This window comes from Salvelinus alpinus, chromosome 30 (assembly GCF_045679555.1).
Source record: "Salvelinus alpinus chromosome 30, SLU_Salpinus.1, whole genome shotgun sequence".
NCBI lineage: Eukaryota > Metazoa > Chordata > Actinopteri > Salmoniformes > Salmonidae > Salvelinus > Salvelinus alpinus.
In genome coordinates, this window is record NC_092115.1 from 39,893,369 (window position 1) to 39,913,413 (window position 20,045).

General features: G+C 43.7%; 2 protein-coding genes across 2 annotated transcripts in view; one reads left to right on the top strand and one right to left on the bottom strand.

Moving 5' to 3' along the window:
- The window catches only part of LOC139560331 (protein unc-13 homolog A-like), an 83,692-nt gene extending 73,838 nt beyond the window's left edge, over nt 1-9,854 (top strand). The window contains exon 42 of the mRNA XM_071376995.1: nt 10-9,854. Coding sequence (XP_071233096.1) covers nt 10-301 — 292 coding nt within the window. The 3' untranslated portion in view covers nt 302-9,854. The remainder of the gene's footprint in view (nt 1-9) is intronic.
- Nucleotides 9,253-18,346, bottom strand: LOC139560330 (RNA-binding protein MEX3B-like). Its single transcript, XM_071376994.1, has 4 exons — nt 17,956-18,346; nt 16,873-17,411; nt 14,745-15,001; nt 9,253-14,336 (listed from the first exon to the last, which is right to left on the bottom strand). Exons 2-4 carry the CDS (start codon nt 17,354-17,356, stop codon nt 13,122-13,124), a joined length of 1,956 nt encoding a protein of 651 aa, XP_071233095.1. The 5' UTR covers nt 17,357-17,411; nt 17,956-18,346; the 3' UTR covers nt 9,253-13,121.
- Nucleotides 18,347-20,045: the final 1,699 nt, after the last annotated feature.

A 20,045-nucleotide genomic window follows, 5' to 3' on the forward strand; every position in this document is an offset into this window, starting at 1 on the left:
CCTCTCCAGTTCCCTGGGCAGTGAGTTGGGTCCTGAGGGCTATGAGCTGCAGCTGTGTGTGAAGGACTACTGCTTCGCCAGGGAGGACCGTACGGTGGGCATGGCCCTGATGCAGTTGAAGGACATGGCCTCTAGGGGCAGCGTGACGTGCTGGCTCCCCCTGGGGAAGAGGGTCCACATGGACGAGACGGGCCTGACAGTACTGAGGATCCTATCCCAACGCAACAACGATGAGGTGGCCAAAGAGTTCGTCAAGCTGAAGTCAGACCAGCGCTCTGCCGAAGAGGGACAGGGGAGCTGAGAGAGAACAGGTCTAGAGATACTGCTGCAGACACACACAGGGGTACACATGGATTCATACACCGTACACAAACGTGCACTGTACATACACACAAACAATACAGGAAAACACATGCGTGAACCCACACAACATATGCATATGTTATACAAAACATGGTCATAAACAGACTAATAATCTCGATCACAATGATTAGCACGTGTACAAACACTGGCCAATGGTTCCTTCAGCCATAGATAGATTTTGGACACCTATCTATCAATTTCTGCTGCTCTCTTTCACTCTTGCATATTACATCAAATTTTTCTATACATTTAATGCAGAAATATGAGAGAGTGAAAAAAATATCACCTGAGGAGTTATGGATGACTTTGCACTTTGACCTCTCTGCATGTTCAGGAGAGCAGCCCTAACCCCAACTCTTACTCCTCTGTCTGTTTCTGTATGTCTGTCTGTCAATATAAGTCTGTTCTCTCTCTGTTTTTTTACTGTTGTGCTGTCTTCCTGCTGTGTGACGTGTTCTGGGTAGAAGATGCCATCAGGCACAGATCTAGGATCGGCTTACAATCCCCTTGTCCTCATTTTGCCTGTTAGGGAGGGGGAAATTTAACTCTGATCTTACAGCGCCTTCGGAAAGTATTCAAAACCCTTGACTTTTTCCACCTTTTGTTACGTTACAGCCTTGTTCTAAAATGTATTAAATGTTTTTTTTACTCATCAATCCACACACACAATACCCCATAATGACAATGCAAAAAAAAGAAAAAAACTACTTTTTTTCTAATTTATAAAAAATATCACATTTAAGTAAGTATTCAGACCCTTTACTCAGTACTTTTGTTGAAGCACCTTTGGCAGCGATTATAGCACTGAGTCTCCTTGCGTATGACGCTACAAGCTTGGCACACCTGTATTTGGGGAGTTTCTCCCATTCTTCTCTTCAAATCCTCTCGAGCTCTGTCAGGTTGGATGGGGAGCGTTGCTGCACAGCTATTTTCAGGTCTCTCCAGAGATGTTCGATCGGGTTCAAGTCCGGGCTCTGGCTGGGCCACTCGAGGACATTCAGAAACTTGTCCCGAAGCCACTCCTGCGTTGTCTTGGCTGTGTGCTTTCAAATCAAATCTGATTTGTCACATGCACCGAATACAACAGGTGTAGACCTTACAGTAAAATGCTTACTTACAAGCCCTTAACCAACAATGCAGTTTTAAGAAAAATACGTGATGAGTAAAAATAGATAAGTATAAAATTAAAATAACAAAATAATTAAAGAGCAGCAGTAAAATACAGCAGAGAGGCTATATACAGGGGGTACTGGTATAGAGTCAATGTGCTGGGGCACAGGTTAGTCAAGGTAATATGTACATGTAGAGTAAAAGTGACTATGCATAGATAATAAACAGAGAGTAGCAGCCGCCTAAAAGAGGGGGGGAGGGACAATGCAAATAGTCTGGGTAGCCATTTGATTAGTTGTTCAGGAGTCTTATGGCTTGGGGGTAGAAGCTTTAAGAAGCCTTTTGGACCTAGACTTGGCGCTCCGGTACCACTTGACATGCGGTAGCAGAGAGAACAGTCTATGACTAGGGTGGTTGGTCTTTGACAATTTTTAGGGCCTTCCTCTGACACCGCCTGGTATAGAGGTCCTGGATGGCAGGAAGCTTGGTCACAGTGATGTACTGGGCCGTACGCACTAATCTCTATAGTGCCTTGCAGTCAGAGACTGAGCAGTTGCCATACCAGGCAGTGATGCAACCAGTCAGGACGCTCTCGATGGTTTAGCTGTGGAACTGGAACTGTTTGAGGATCTGAGGACTCATGCCAAATCTTTTCAGTCTCCTGAGGAGGAATGGGCTTTGTCGTGCCCTCTTCATGAATGTCTTGTGTTTTGACCATAGGGTCATTGTCCTGTTGGAAGGTGAACCTTTGACCTAGTCTGAGGTCCTGAGCGCTCTGGAGCAGGTTTTCATCAAGGATCTCTCTGTACTTTGCTCCGCTCATCTTTGCCTCGATCCTGACACGTTTCCCAGTCCCTACCGCTGAAAAACATCCCCACAGCATGATGCTGCTACCACCATGCTTCACCGTAGGGATGGTGCCAGGTTTCCTCTAGACGTGACGCTTGGCATTCAGGCCAAAGAGTTCAATCTTGGTTTCATCAGACCAGAGAATCTTGTTCACGTACCTTGTCATGTACCGTTTACTGAGGAGTGGCTTCCGTCTGTCCACTCTGCCATAAAGGCCTGATTGGTGGAGTGCTGCAGATATGGTTGTCCTCCTGGAAGGTTCTCCCATCTCCACAGAGGAAATCTGGAGCTGTCAACTGTGGGACCGTATATAGACAGGTGTGTGCCTTTCCAAATCATGTCCAGTCAATTTAATTGACCATAGGTGGACTCCAATCAAGTTGTAGAAACATCTAAAGGATGATCAATGGAAACAGGATGCACCTGAGCTGAATTTCAAGTCTCATAGCAAAAGGTCTGAATACTTATGTAAATAAGGTATTTCTGTTTTTTATTTGAAATTGCACGTTTTGTAGATGGTCTGCTCTTTTTACATACTCACCTACTCGAGCAATGGCGCTCGTTTCACAACACTATAAAGGAGTAATAATAGCCAAGATGGTTGCGTCAACTTCTCACAAACAAACCCTCTTCTATGTTCCCCTGAAAGTGCACAAATACTGCAAAGGGCTACATGACCATCAGACACAGAAAAAGACACTGCCTAGTCAGTCCATACGTCTGCATTTGTGAAAATGTTAGAAATATGTTTTCTATGCTATGGGCCATACAATTACCAACCCATAGGCCACTATATACCATACAGGAAACTGCAGAGCAACTGCATGGTCTCTCTGACTGCCTTCATGATAATCTGATTCTGTATTTTAAGACAATATCTACAGTAGTTGTCGTTTTGGTCAATTTGTCCCTGCATTTTTCTGTCAAAAGTTTTCAGTGCATTTTGGAGTGTGTTTGTGCGTCTGTCTGCGTGTTTTCTGTCCTACCTGACTTCTGGGCTAAGAGTTCATCTGTTTACAGTTTTTCTCAATTGCTAAAACACAATTTCTGAAACCATTTCCTGAAAACATTAAACAAAACCTCATCTTCAAGCACTATTTACATAACCTCTGACTCCTCTCGCAAAATTAAACATTCGCCTCAAAACAGTTTTACCTGTGTTCAAAATCAAACACTGCTCTCAAATCATAAACAAAGTGATCAAGATGATATACACTCTCAAGCAGTCAGTAAACAATACCCCGAAAAATGGAAAACACATTGTTCAAAACATACAATTCTCAGGGAGAAGTACATTTTTAATCTAAAAAAATATTCATATTTTTCCATCATTGTCTTTTGATGAACGAAAACATATTCTATCATAGTAGCTCAAAATTGATCAGAAATTACTACTCTGCTTTGGTTTTTTGTTCTTCCACCTCCTTGTACCCCTATTTTTACAGTACTGTACCCTGCATCTCACAAACTTGTCCTTTGTCTCTGTGATACTGTAATTCTTGTTCTTTGTTGATATGAACCTGCAACCAGTCAAAATCTATTGAGCAGTCAGTACTGTTAATAAATGGAAAGCACAATGTTCAGGGCCATACAATTTGTCCATTGTACAGTATACAGCCTACAATGCACTGTACTACAGTATACAATACTAAAAGGGACAAAAATCAAAGGAGTAAACATGTGATCAATGTGCTTCTTCTTGTCTTTGGGCTGGGTCAGGCCAGAGCACTTCGTCGACATCACAAGCAATATTGTCCCTCCTGAGGCAACGGGGGAAGAAGCCTCTTGTGTGCCGTATCCAGCCCTGACATGATTCCTCACCTACAGTGGGGCAAAAAAGTATTTAGTCAGCCACCAATTGTGCAAGTTCTCCCACTTACAAAGATGAGAGAGGCCTGTAATTTACATCATAGGTAGTACACTTCAACTATGACAGACAAAATGAGAAAAAAAAAATCCAGAAAATCACATTGTAGGATTTTTAATGAATTTATTTGCAAATTATGGTGGAAAATAAGTATTTGGTCAATAACAAAAGTTTATCTCAATACTTTGTTATATACCCTTTGTTGGCAATGACAGAGGTCAAACGTTTTCTGTAAGTCTTCACAAGGTTTTCACACACTGTTGCTGGTATTTTGGCCCATTCCTCCATGCAGATCTCCTCTAGAGCAGTGATGTTTTGGGGCTGTTGCTGGGCAAGACGGACTTTCAACTCCCTCCAAAGATTTTCTATGGGGTTGAGATCTGGAGACTGGCTAGGCCACTCCAGGACCTTGAAATGCTTCTTACGAATTCACTCCTTCGTTGCCCGGGCGGTGTGTTTGGGATCATTGTCATGCTGAAAGACCCAGCCACGTTTCATCTTCAATGCCCTTGCTGATGGAAGGAGGTTTTCACTCAAAATCTCACGATACATGGCCCCATTCATTCTTTCCTTTACACGGATCAGTCGTCCTGGTCCCTTTGCAGAAAAACAGCCCCAAAGCATGATGTTTCCACCCCCATGCTTCACAGTAGGTATGGTGTTCTTTGGATGCAACTCAGCATTCTTTGTCCTCCAAACACGACGAGTTGAGTTTTTACCAAAAAGTTATATTTTGGTTTCATCTGACCATATGACATTCTCCCAATCTTCTTCTGGATCATCCAAATGCTCTCTAGCAAACTTCAGACGGGCCTGGACATGTACTGGCTTAAGCAGGGGGACATGTCTGGCACTGCAGGATTTGAGTCTCTGGCGGCGTAGTGTGTTACTGATGGTAGGCTTTGTTACTTTGGTCCCAGCTCTCTGCAGGTCATTCACTAGGTCCCCCCGTGTGGTTCTGGGATTTTTGCTCACCGTTCTTGTGATCATTTTGACCCCACGGGGTGAGATCTTGCGTGGAGCCCCAGATCGAGGGAGATTATCAGTGGTCTTGTATGTCTTCCATTTCCTAATAATTGCTCCCACAGTTGATTTCTTCAAACCAAGCTGCTTACCTATTGCAGATTCAGTCTTTCCAGCCTGGCGCAGGTCTACAATTTTGTTTCTGGTGTCCTTTGACAGCTCTTTGGTCTTGGCCATAGTGGAGTTTGGAGTGTGACTGTTTGAGGTTGTGGACAGGTGTCTTTTATACTGATAACAAGTTCAAACAGGTGCCATTAATACAGGTAACGAGTGGAGGACAGAGGAGCCTCTTAAAGAAGAAGTTACAGGTCTGTGAGAGCCAGAAATCTTGCTTGTTTGTAGGTGACCAAATACTTATTTTCCACCATAATTTGCAAATAAATTCATTAAAAATCCTACAATGTGATTTTCTGGATTTTTCCCCCCTCATTTTGTCTGTCATAGTTGAAGTGTACCTATGATGAAAATTACAGGCCTCTCATCTTTTTAAGTGGGAGAACTTGCACAATTGGTGGCTGACTAAATACTTTTTTGCCCCACTGTATATCACCACAGGCTAAATCCATGGCTTGCAGCAGATTTACTCTGGTGTAGGGTTGTCTATCATACACTTTCCATCTCCAAGAGGAGAAAAACTCCTCAATCGGATTCAGGAAAGGCGAGTATGGAGGGAGGTACAAGTTCATAAACTGCCCATTGATGTTAAACCATTCCCTTACATGAGCAGCTCGGAGGAAACTGACATAGTGTGGGACAATCACATAGGTGGGAATGGGATTCTCATTTAGCTCTTGACCCTGCTGCTCTTGAACCTGCTGCTCAAATAAAATATATCTTATCTCCTGCTTCATTGACAAAGATGAACTCATGGGGTCTGTCCAAGGATTCCAAGTCAAATATTGTCTGTGTAGAAATACAATATACTGTATGTAGGATTTTGTAAGTCGTACAGAGACAGTGCTATACTGTAGAGTACAATTAGGCTTCTGATTCACATACATTGTATGTACTGAAGAGTAATGTCTTTCACATAGTATGTGTTAGTACTGTAGACAATCTGGATTACAGTAAATGTTTCTGAATGTACACTTACTTGCACATACTGAGCTCGCAGTTCTTTCACCCTTGGTGAGTTGCGCTCAAAAGGTACTCTGTATACTTGTTTCATCCTGTTACGATGGAGGACACGGTCAATTGTGGAAATGCTCACACTGTCAATTCCCTGGAATGTATGTTGTCTTGTATCACTCGTTCCTGGATTTCTCTGAGTCGTATTGCATTATCTTGAAGGACCATGCCAACTATAACGGCCTCTTGCTCCCGAGTGAATATAGCTGTCCTTCCACCTGCATGTGGCAGCCTTGCAATTCTACAAAAAGTAGTTGTGCAGTTACAAAACATATTCATGCAGTACAATACATACAGTGATTAACTTTACAAATGTCTATTGAAACAGCTGCATATAGTGTAGTACAGTAAATTTGCAATTACAATAAATACAGTAGTATACTGTACCTGTTCTCTTCTCTGAATGTCCTTACTAGGGTGGACACAGAAAATCGGCTCAAATTGGGTTGCACTCTAAGTCCTACTTCCCTCATTGTCAGTCCATGGACAAGAACATGGTCGATAACTGTTGCTCGAATTTCATCAGATATTTCCACTCTGTCTTCCTCTTTCTTGCCCTCCTCCTCGTCGCCCACCTCGCATACGCACTCGTCCTCGTCCTCTCACATTGTTTCTTCTATCCATTCTCAGACTTTCTCCTTCCCACCTTCAACAACCTGTTTGCTCTCTGAACTGGCTTATATTGGTTGTGTCGCATCATTTGAAACAGGTTAAATCAATTTTAAGTGGTTGTGTTCAATCAATGACATGTGTTCTCTATTTGTATTTGATTGTTGCCACTTGTGTTTACCAGTATGGATGACATGTGCATTAGAGTGCAGAATGTGTTTTGAGAATGAGAATGTGTTTAGGGTTTTGCTGAAAAGTCTAAGTGAGATCTGCAAATTGTGTTTTACCATGTGAAATGGTTTAAGTTATTGACAACAGACTGCATAATTAGCTAAATGAGTCCAGGCAACTGAGAACTTTGTTCAGCCAATGGGTTTTAGTGTTTTAGCAATTGAGAAAACTGTAATGTGGTTGCAAGCAATATAACCCCAACATAATCACTGGAAACCTGTGGCACGCCCAGGAGTTCCAACTGCAATACCCAGATTCAAGGAGCGGGATGCCAAATCCCAACTTTTCATTGGATAACTGAATGGGGAATTCCCTGTTGTAATGGACTCATCTCAATCCCCTCCTCATAGGAAGTGTGTGTTTCTTGTAAGACTGGGAATACTTTAGGAATACTGGACATTGGAGCGGGAGAGCAGTCCGGCTTACATTAAGACCTATCTGCTGTTCAGTCAGCTCCTGGTCAGACTTTTCCACTGGATGACTTTGCGGGGATTGCGGTGAATGGGCCAACTCAAACGGACCAATTAATGTTTTTCAAAGACCAATGTTGGCTAGGAGAAGTGTCAACCCCCAAGCCATTGTAGATGACAATGTAGTAGTTTAATAATACGACAGGGGTAATAATCAACACAACCCCTCTATATATATCAATCAATCACTTAGCATGTCACAGCTGATCTTACTATACAGAAAACACCCCATGTTACACACACCTGTCTGTCCGTTTTTGAACAGTTCTACATTTACAATGCAAAATGATGGGTGTTAGCACAAAGCGCTTATATTGTGATGTTTCTGCTTATTGTAAATGAGTTTAAAATCAACTCTAGAGCTTCTGCTACTATTTCCACTGCTAGAGAGCAACATGGCCTGTGTTATGTTGCACTGTGGAGGGAGAGCTAATGCATTAATGTTCTGTTTTCATCTTTTGCATTGGACCTGTTTAACCAAATGCAAGGCTTCTGAACGTCATTTCACATCACAGGATCATGAGAGCCGAGTGTGCCACTGATAGTGAGAATGTATTACTTTAACTACAATAACCTATTGTCTTCTACTACACACATATATACACACACTGACGTATGCTCAAGCACAAAAGGGCACATGTGAGATGAACACGCATGCATGCCAACACATCTCCATGGAGACCAAGCGATGCCGACCCCCGTGAATAAAAACAAAACACCAGTGCATGAAAGGAGAATTAACTTCATCATGCCAGCACACACCTCTTTGATGTTACCAGTTATGGGAATCTTGTTTTTATTATCTGAATAACTAATTCATGATAATGAATTGTGAACATTTTTCAAAAGGCTTATGAAGACAAAATATTTAACCAATATGAATGTAGCCTATACACAGAATTCGCATGAGAATTATTTTTTGAGGATGTTTCTAATTTGTTTATCATTATGATTGATTGTTCTTTGTCAAGGATTAAGGTGGGTTGGAATGCAGCTTGGTTGTGAACTGCTTCCTATTAAAAAGGCATTTGTCACAAACTGCCTATTCTTTATTCTGTTATACTCAATGACCACATGTAAAAAGACACTGTCCATCCTAAACCTATCTACAAGCTGCCAACTGAACTGCAATGCCTCCCCTCTGAATGGGAGAGCTTTGTTAGGCCGCTGTATGCACACCCATCGTTCATAGCATCTAGCCAATGAGTATCTACTGCCACCATGTGGTGGAATGAGAACAATAAGGCACCTACTGTAAGGGATAGTTCACACATATTTTAAAAAGTTACTTTGCCCTGAAAGCAGTCTATGGACATCCATGCTTCGGTTTTGTTAACCAAGCCAGTCAACCGATAAATGTAGCATTTTCGAACCTCAACAAATTAGCATTCCTATCCAGTCTCAAAGGAGTGGTGTCGCTCACTAATCTCAGTTAACCCAGAACAAAAACCTTGCGTAATTTGTTCAGATATGTTTACATAGCCTGTCCATGAGACTAGTAGCTCACTGATTTGGTTGGAAGTTTGGAATGCAAGGTAAGCACACAGCCATGCAGTATTCCTACCATAAAAAGTGAAGAGAAAAAACAAAATCACAATAGGGTTATTGTTTTACAGTAAAAAAATGAAACCAAAAACAAGATTTTATTAAAGAAGCATAAAAAATAAAACTCTTGATACATTTCTCAACCGTCAAGACAGCTCAAATTATATGCATATATTGTTCCGGCTCACGGTTAAAAGGTCCATAAACTTTCAAATAAAATATATTTCAATTTTAAAATTTCTTCAATAATTTTTTTCTAATTTTGTTATAAATTGCCTACATGTTGTACACAGGAAATAAAATAAAAAAATATTGAAAATAAAATATTTTGAAGTAATAAAAAGGGTCACATTATTGTCTGGGATATTTAGGTAAGCAAATAAATTGTAAAAATAAAGTGTAAAAAGTTTTTATTTTCCTCTGAAAAATTATTTGCTAATGCCTGATGGCTTGAAGACATGCACATGGTTAACCTACAAATAATGTTACATGTTTTTAAAAACTACAACTTCCTTACTTAAGTCTGGTAACTTTTTGAAAATGAGATCCCATTGATTGTACTCAGGGTATATACACAAGTCAGGCCTGAAACCTTGTTTGCTAACATAACATTTTGGTTCTGTGTTAAAGGATTAAAGCAAAATAGGAAGGCGAAGTTCCCGGATGGGCGTGGCTCCCCCTGTGTCACAAAAAGGTCAGACGTCACTCCTTAAGGAGCCTCTATAAACCCTGTTTTCAAACCTTAATGGGGTGGGGGTCAGGGGTTAAATTCAGCTAAAATAATCGGCAGTCAATATGAGAATATTCTGTACCCTTTAACTGTTCATGCTACTGTACATGACCTGGTGAAACAACCAGACCAGAACCACCTGGCAAATCCAACTCTGGACATTTTAGTGACTGAGAAGTCATGGGCAGTTCTGGAAAAGGGCCTTTAAGATTGACACAACAGTCATAGTTTATCTGTTCCTTTAAAAGACATGGTCACATCCTTCCCTGCACCCAACTTGAGTCTGCAGGAGCAAAGAAAAACTATACTAAAAACATTTAAAGTCAGACCCAGCAGGGACGGGTTGCCAGTTTACACAGATCCCTCCCACGTTGAGGGGAGAGAGAGCGGGGTCAGGGTTGCCAGTTATACAGTTGACTCCTAAAAGAAGAGGGGGAGAGAGGTGCTGCCGTAGAAAACAGTATCTATGTCAGTAGTGAGTTGCACCAAAGCACCATTATAGTCTTCAGTGAAATATGACTCATCAGTCAGCCAGCTACTAGCTCCACATCTGTGGACATGAAAGGGCCATTCAAGTAGTGAGCATTGCGGTGTAGTTAAATGTGGAGGGTCGATTACTAGATTACAGACTAAGACGTCAAGCCGCTGTCCCCTTCACTTGACAAGCTCAAGCTCATTTAGTCAGGCATCTCAGACACAGAAGTTGTTTGTTAAAAAGTAGCCCGGCTTGACCCTCAAGCAGAGACTATACTTGAGCTCTGTGAATTGCCTGTTCATTCTCTTAAAAAAATAATAATAATAATTCTCTGTTTAATTGTCACACACCAGATAGGTGCAATGAAATGTGTTGTTTTACAGGGTCAGCCATAGTAGTATGTTGTCCATGGAGCACATGAGGGTTAAGTGCCTTGCACAGAGATTTTTTTCCACCTTGTTGGCTCGGGTATTCGAACCAGCAACCTTACAGTTACTGGCCCAACGCTCTCACTGCTAGGCTATCTCCTGCATCCTTTCCTTCTCCCTCCCTGAAGGTAGTCACTGATCTGAAGTGACATTATTGAGAAAAATCCAGTAGAGAACCTGCTTTCACCTGTCCACACATGGTAGATCAGTGGATAGTACCTGAAGGTGTGAGGGTAGAAAGGGATGCTGCATTTGAAAAGTATTGGAACAGAGCCTTCTGTTCACAGGCGATGGACATGACTGAGAAGGACTGGTGCTGACAGGGTTGACCAGTGTTCTATAGATGTAGACCAGAGAGAAAAGAACAAGCAACACATTCTGCAGCTGTTGGGGTTTGAACACAGAGTGTCTGGAAGCCCTGGATGAACTAGCTACTAGCTGCCATATTGGATAAGTTGATTATTCTCGCTGTTGTCACTGATGAGAAGGTTAACATCTGAAAATGTAGTGTGTGTGTGTGTGTGCAAGGAAGCCCTTTTTCCTCTCCCATTCATTGTTTTGATTCTGTTTGTCATGGCTTGTCTGGCTCTAGGAGTAGATCCGCATGTACGTTCAGAGGGCTGCATATAACAACCATGTACCGTCACACCAAAACCAACCATGTCATACTTAAAAACACAGTCAGACAGGCAGTTGATGTGAAAATACAAACACAAAATAGATCTCCCAGGGTGACAATGTCACTTGGGAGGGGTGATCCAGGTTGGACTAGGAGATAAAGAGCTTTGCTGGGGGAGCGGAAGACCAAAAATCACTCAAATCGAGGAACCCGAGGGGGGAGGGGGGGTCTAATAACATTACAATGTGTCGCTCAGGGCACAGAGACAGCTCATTCGAATGCCCCCAATACTGGGGGTGGGCCACCTCCCCTTAACCAAGACCCCTATTGGACGAGACATTCCTGTGTGTGTGTGACATCAAGACCCATCTTATCCTACTCGACGTCAATGCAGTTCAGAGAGTAGGGAGTCAGGGGCAACATACTTTACAGTCAAAAGCCAAAGACCCATTAAAAAAAATACATTAGCTCTCCAAAGCAAACTGTAACAGAGGATCTGAGTGGACTGGGCTATGGATGGCTCGGTGTCTACACTGAGCTCCACAGGGGGAAGAGAGAGAGTGGAAGAATGGGGCCAAAAACTAAACTGGATCTATTGAAGGAGATTGGGTGGAGAGGGAGAGAGCGGTTGAGAGAAAGAAGGACCAAGGGGTACTGAGTAACTGACCTCTGGCATTAGTTCTGATATTCCTTAAATAACTTATTACCATTGTATTATTCCTATACTAGTCATTAAAACCACAACATTGGATATCGGTTTTTGAACAGTATAAATACCTTACGTGTTTCAGTCTTCATAAGATCTAGTAGGGCCTTCTGGCTTGTTTTTGTCTGATAGGTGTCTCTGTGCCTGTTTTAAAGTCAGTTCCAGGCTCATACCAAAGCATTTCCTTTATGTCACTATACTAGCTAGCAAGAGAGACCTAGTCAGTTGTACCGAAATGTGTCTTCCGCATTTAACCCAACCCCTCTGAATCAGAGAGAGGACAGATGGCGAGAGAGAGCTGAAAAGAAAGAACAGGAGCGAACTCAGAAGACCAAAAAACTGCGTTTTGCATCCTGTCAAAGAACATCGAAAAGGAAACTGAGTAGAAAAGTGCAGGCCTAGGCAGCTCCGTCGAAAAATATCTGCTATTAAGTACAAAAGTGTCAAAGGAAAAGGCTTGTGAGAGAAGCAGGCAGAGATATCTGAAGAAGGAAAAAAAGCGAGAGAATGAAACTATTCAAACAGCCTGGCAACCTAGTTCAGAGCTAGTTCAGGCCTGAAGGCTGGCCCAGGTCAGAACGAAAGCCAGAAGATAAGACACTGGTTTCCTTCCACACAAGTCCACCATGAAACCTCTTGATCCCACCATACTGTTTCTGCAGTCCGCAGAACCAAATCAAAATCAGTCAGTCTGGAAATATTTTCATTATTATTATTGTCATAGTTATCATTAAATCAACATCCGTATAGTGTCATATTTCTAATATTGTAATCATTGTGGTCCATCATATGTGCAGAGAAGGTCGTTGGTGTCCGTCCGTCCCGCCACAGTTGATGGTCCACTGCAGTTCTCTCGGATAGTAAGACCGTAAAGTACAGTTTTTTTAAGATGACACCCCTACCCCTCTCGCCCCCTCCTCAGTCCCCATACCATCCCTCGTCTTCGGGTGGGTGAGGGAGGGGGGCTATTAGGAGAAGATACGGATGCACTGTGTGGCAGTGGTATGGCAGACAGGGCACTCAGGCTCAGCGGACTGGCAGATCTGTCCGGCGCAGTCCATGCAGAACAGATTGTGTCCGCATGGCACCAGAGCCGCTGTCACCTCGCTCTCAAAGCACACAAAGCAGTCCCTGCTCACGCCCCCTGGCCCCATGCCAACCAGACCTCCAGCACCAGCCGCGGCCTTCAGCCGGCCCAGCATGCCAGAGCCCAGGCCAACGCAGCTACCCCCGCCCTCTGAATCGGTGGGAGAGCCTCCGGGCAGGGAGGAAGCTGAGCAGGAGGAGTAACCGGTGGATGACCCTCCGGAGCTGGAGCTAGACGCTCCAGAGAAGGACCCTGCACCGGCACCGCCCGACTGCAGCCAGGAGAGGGTGCTGAGTGGGTCACTCTGGGCCCGACGGGCCAGTTGATGATCCAGGGGTCCCACCACTGCGTCGGGGGGCAGGGTGGGGGACAGCCGGGGGGTGACGGCACCGCCGCTCAGGCCGCTGCTGTTTCTGCGGAGAGGCTGCTTCTGAGAGGTGCCTGGGATCTTCCCTCCTCCTCCGTTGACGAAAGGGGCCCAGATGTTGGAGGCGCTGAACTCAAAGCCCAGCTCCTCAGAGGGGAGGCCTGGGGTGGAGTCACCCCCGAAGGTGAACCCCCCTCCTCCGCCAGCATTGCTGGAGCTAGTGCTGAATGGGCTGGTGGGGCTACCTCCCTCGGTGGCCCTCCTGGGGGCGCTGTAGCACTCAGAGCCCATCCCTCCGTTGTGTTGGTGGTAGGAGGCCGAGGAGGACAGCTTCCTCCCAGAAGATTGGTGCATGGCCATGGGGAGCGGGGGTGGTGGAGGCGGCGGCGGGGGTGGAGGGGCAGGGTGGGGGTTGTTGGCCCGAGCCCAGAGAGCAGCGCCCAGCCCCCCAGCCAGCGAGCCCAGGCCCTCTAGGCTGACGTCAGTCCCGTTAGTGTGGAAGTCGTTGTCTCCCTGGAGGTCCACAAAGGCCCCGGTCCGCAGGGTGATGTGCGTCTCAATCTCCTCCCGGGCTCGGTCCACATTCTCAGGCATGCCTGTCACCTCAAACACGGGGTCCTTCTCCCTGCTGGGCGTCACGATGTAGGTGTGCGTCTGCTGCTGGATGCGCTTGATGGTCGCCCCCTTGGGCCCCACCACTAACCCCACCACACGATACGGTACCCGCACCTGCACCAGGGAAGGAAATACTTAACAGTGAGAGTTTCAGACCACCTGACCTGGCCAGGAAAAACTGTCAAGGAGGAATTACATAACTATAAAAACTGGTGATGAACCATGCCATTTACTGGCAGAGCAATAAAGCAATTGGCAATAACTGGCATTTAAATGGAATTGAATGGTCATGCAGTAAGTGTATGAAAGTAGACGTTAGACGTTATCATGACCTCTATTTTATCTATTCAAAGAAGGGACATTTTAGCCAACAGATATTTGTATATCTCCACAGGTGCTTGTGATGCTGACTACTGGCCACGGCTCCCTTGTCGTAAAATAAAGATGGCCATCTCAACAGAACTGGTTGAATAAATAATAAAACATTTTAAGCTGCTGTATCTCCTACTGTGATTGTCATACCTGTATAGTGGTCTGTCCAGGCAGGTGGGGGGGTCCAGGGAGCGCTCCCCCTGTCCCGTGTGCTCCTGTGCCCGTGGCCCCAGCCTTGCAGCGGGATGCCCGGATCATGGAGAAGTGCTCGGCCGCAGAGACGATCTCCCGCTTGGCCATCTCCACGTCCTCCCTGCGCCCTGTAACTATGAACACGGGCTCCTCGCCTCTCACTGGGGTCTTTATGTAGGTGTTGGTCTTCGCACGCAGTGCCTTGATCTTACAGCCTGGGACAGAGGGGTGGAAGGGTGAGAAAGATTGCATATATACATTTCTTTGTTGCCCGTTTTGTTTGGGGGAGTTGAGAATGAATCATTCAAATAAAATACTATTTTATTGGTCACATACGCATTTAACAGATGTTAATACGTGTGTTTCTAGCTCCAACAGTAATATCTAACAATACAGACAAAATTTAAACTAAAGGAATGGAATTAAGAATATATAAATATTTGGACGAGCAATGTCGGAGCGACATAGACTAAAATACAGTAGAATAGAATACAGTATATACACGAGATGAGTGATGAAAAATGTCAACATTATTAAAGTGACTAGTGTTCCAATTATTAAAGTGGCCAGTGATTTCAAGTCTATGTACAGTATATAGGGCAGCAGCCTCTAAGGTATTCATTATTCTCATAATGGGAATTTAAGTGGAAAGTATTGGTTGTGCATAAACTATGTGAAAATGAATTATATAATTTAAATAATATATACAGTGACTAACTTTAAGGGGCATGCAACTTCCATATTTGAATTTATGTATATACCCATTGAATCCTGATGAATAGAACTTATAAATGCCTCGTGAGCTTAGTTCCAACTGTCACACTCAAGGAGAACCCAAAATATACGCGTATTTTACTCCAATGTTTAAACAAATTACATGAAAACAAACATCGTTAAAAGTAAAATGTTTATATCATGGATGGCCTGTCCTTGCATCTATAGCCCTGTCTATGAATTTGAGAGTGGTTACATTTCTCCAACCTCTCCTGAGGTTTTTACCAAAACAGGGACAGGAACAGCTTTGTTATTGTTACAACCCCTGCTTGCTGCTTTAATTTATTGAAAGACAAGGAATTTGTTGGGGATACAAAACAATTTACAAAACTGGCAAAAAATTCTGGCCACACTGCATTCACTGGTTGACAAACAGATTAAAATATATTTCCAGAATATAAAGCCTATAGCTTGTTAGCCCAGTAGTATTAATGATGCTAACTCAAGAACCGCTGCACTGTTCCTTTAAATATGGACGGTTTACTCTCACCCACCAATGGGGTGGTGAGTGTGTGATGTCATTCTGGGAGGCAGAAAGCATGGCATTTTCAAACAAAGAGAACAATGCAATAACGTTGCCACAACTGCGCCAAGCATAGACACTGTGTGTATGCAAACTAGTAGTGAATATTGAGCTAAGTGTGCGGAGATAAAATATGGGTGGATTTTGAAACCAGTTGAGAGCGGTCGACCGCGCTGGATGCGGGGCGAAAACACCGCCCAATCCCGTGTTCTGTGCATCGGACCTCCCAAAAGCCTCGCATTGGGGTTGAGCAAAACTATATACAAATTACTAAAAATCTACTTTAACGTTGACCTCAATGTAAACGCCAGGCCTATTGTTTACATTTGTGACTTGAGGCCTACATATATCTAAATCAAAATTATTCGACAGGTTTCTTTTGTTTGGTGCCGGCTGCTAGACATGTCCGGACTCCCGACAATCTGCTGCTTTGTCTGACCCTGTCCCACCCCTCCCCCTACACACATCTTGAGTTGTCTCAACACTTGTCAGGACATGCAGATTAGGCTAGTAAATCATTCTTGATCTACATGTATTATGAAGCGCATAAACAACATCCACTGTACACATCAAGGCCAACTCTCAATAACACCAGCCGGCGCTGATAAACGTATGAGATATCTCACCATCCAAACAAAGGAAGGCAGTCCTATGCATTCATGTGGTTATGAGCGAGGTAGTTGGTAATGGCTAGACTCTGAACATCTATAACTATAATACCTTATGAATTAGCTAGCTACGGCCAAACCACATTGATAAACAAAAGTGGAAAACATATAGAATTCTTACCCTGTCTTCCCACTATTTCAGCAACGTGTTCTGAGCTGGGCACAGGTACGCATTCGGTCATGTTGACACTCCTCTTGCGATTGCAGAGAACAGAGCTTTGTTCACCGAGCATGGGGTGAGAGTGCGGGCCAGTCATGTGGTACCCGCCCGATCCATAGTACTCTGGAGACGGGGAGCAGGATGTCGGGGAGTCCCGGGAGCCTCCTTGGTGCTCCAGCATCTGCAGGTCGACATAACCGCCGTTGGAATTCCCGGAGCACGGTCCCTGGTTACCGTCGAGCGTGTCAACGAGCCCCCCACCACCACAGTCCACCTTCTCCAGGGCCATAAATGACAGCTGGTCCAGGGCGAAGCGGAGCGCATCCTGATGGTCCTCGTCCCGGGACTCCTGGTCAGTCTCTCGCGGCAGGCTGACCCCGTTGTGCTGGCTGCTCACTACCATGTCGTGGTCCATAATCTCGGGGTGGAATAAGGGGCTAGGCATAGTCCACGAGGATGAGCATCAGATCTTGGGGCGTCTGTGTGCAAAGCGCTCTTTTCTAGGAAATTGACACAACAAAGGGAGTTTCAGCACAAAACGTGTCGGGCCAAGATACGTTTTAGAAAACACACAAATTAAATACACTAAAAGTTATAAAACATATCCGATGTCATAGTTCGCTAGTTTCATAAATAGGTTAGTGTGTTGCTCCACTTGGGCGACGTCTCCTTCAACCCTTCTCCTATCCTGCTTTGTCTGTGTGTTGTTGCATTCTGTCTCACTGTGTGGCGAAAATAAAGCTTGGTTCTTGTTGAAATATGCATCATACAATATTCACTAACACTGACCAACACTAGAGCATTTTCTTTTGTCTATTCAGACCGTCTCATCCCGAAAAGGGAGCATCACATTTGGAAAACCGGTAATCTGCTAGCAAACTAGCTCCACACAGTTGAGTCTGTCACGTTGTCGTCCCCTTTGTTTGGGAGTACCACAGCTAGCTGGCTAGTTGGATAGCCGAGCAAAAATACTTAAGTTCAAATAATACGTCTAAGCCAAATACGTGTATTTTATATTTGAATAAAATATCACAGTTACTTTACCTTTTGGCTACCTCCCAATTGTATGGAGTTCCTCTCTTTTGATTCTTGAGGGAATGATGAGTGGCTACCAATGCTCTAATGCTAGCTAGTAGCTAGCTCGCTAAATTGGGGGCGTTGGAGAAAATGTTTAAAAACGAAAGAGAAGGGACAGGCTGTTGATACAATTCTATTCCAGACGACTGTCGAGGTCATTTAGCGGCCCGTCAATCTTTGCATCGATTCGTAGTCTATCATTATATTCCCATGCAGAATACTCCCGACAATTGTATCTGGATATTTATCCCGGCTGTTCCCTGGTCCGCCGCCTTTGTCTCGCCAGGCGCACGCCGCTCTGCCTGTCTCGCACACAGAACTGACGTCAGTCGCGACACAACAATGGGTTCAAAGGCCACGCAACACAGAAGCGCTTCACCGCAAGCGTGCTAGCCTCACAATCACGATCGATATTATTGTTATGGTGGTACATTTTTATAATCGGAAATTGATAAAGCAAATTAGTAATTTGATGGTTCCATGTCAGATCTTTTGAAAAGTGGTGGGGAATTGGCAGTTTTGGATGCTATGGTGGTGTGGTATCACAAGGTTGGTTGGATTATTGGGATCTATCAAAACCTAGAACTCAAAAAAATTATTCACGGGTAGCAAACAGTTCAATATCACCAACTATGCTTAAAGGTCTAGAACGGAACAATGTCCCTGTTACTTATTGTGTGGGTGCCTGTCATCCTCTTGGCATTGACCAAATGGGACAATAACTGAATAATAGATGCCAGACATGTAATCTGAAATAAGAAATTATTATCCATTATTGATTGCTATCCATTTCTGATTCTCACATTGACCTAGAGCAGGGATGGGCAACTTTGATAGGGGTGGGGCCACGAAAAATCTTAGCTCATCATGAGGGGCCACAGCCTACCCACTTCCATGCCCACACATGCAGTCAGAGCCGGCCCTAGCTGTTTGGGGGCCTGTCGTGCCAAATAATGTCCCCCAGCCAAAAAGGGTCCCCCCCTTCGTCTCAATGGGATTCAATATACTATTAGCGTCCGTTGTTATATCAACGGCGTGATGACCTAATGATTCGAATTTTGGAGATCATTACAACCAAAATGACGTTCTTTTCATCCCTGCTATTCAAACAAGGCTGATTTCCGCTACAATTTCGCTGTTTAAACAAGTTTTGTTTAGCTAATAAAATGAAAACCTTACTTCAAACCCATTTTTGGGTACCTTGTTAACATTAAAACATGAAATCCATGTCTTAAACGTTGCTATGTTTCAGAAATAGCAAAGAAACCCTGTAATCTGCATGACACATTAATGTTACTTACCTTACAGATCAAAGTCAACTAATTTCCACTCCATTCATATGCAAGTCCGTTTGATTCATACAGTGGCTTGTCTGGCTGTCATGTTTTTATTTTAATCTGCCCTTCCCTTATCTACACTGAAATAATATCATTTCAGTAATCCTCTATTATGATTCACTTTTTTCTATCTCACATAGCTCATTAGTACACCCTTGTGGTTGAATATATATAATTATCTATTGTAGGTCCTAGGATACAACAACGAATAATGTGGAACTAATATATACCATCAAAGGATACCTTACAACTTAATAATAATATAACTTAAGAACAATTAACACCTTGTGAAACAGCTGTGAAAACCAACCTGGCAATATTTAAGATTTTAATATATAAACTTTAATATTTTTTTTCACAGATTTTTTGTACACTCACATGGCAATCATAGACTAAAATACTGAATGATGGTGTGTAATATAGAGGTGGTTGCTGTGTGGGTGGGAGGTCCTGCCTGTCACTTGTTCTCAACAGGCAGCCAATCTCAGAAGGAGGACTTGTAGAGGGAGACTGCAAAATCCAGGCACTGCTGCCCTCTTTCTTCTGAGTGTTTGCACTGCTAGAGTTTTTAGTTAATCTGTGTATATCACATATTAAGTGCCCAGTATAATAGAGCAAGAACACTTTTTTAACAGATAATGACAACATGACAATAACAGTAGCTGTAGATGATGTAATGAAAAGTTGGAGGATGGTTGGTAATGGAGGACATCAGGTGGA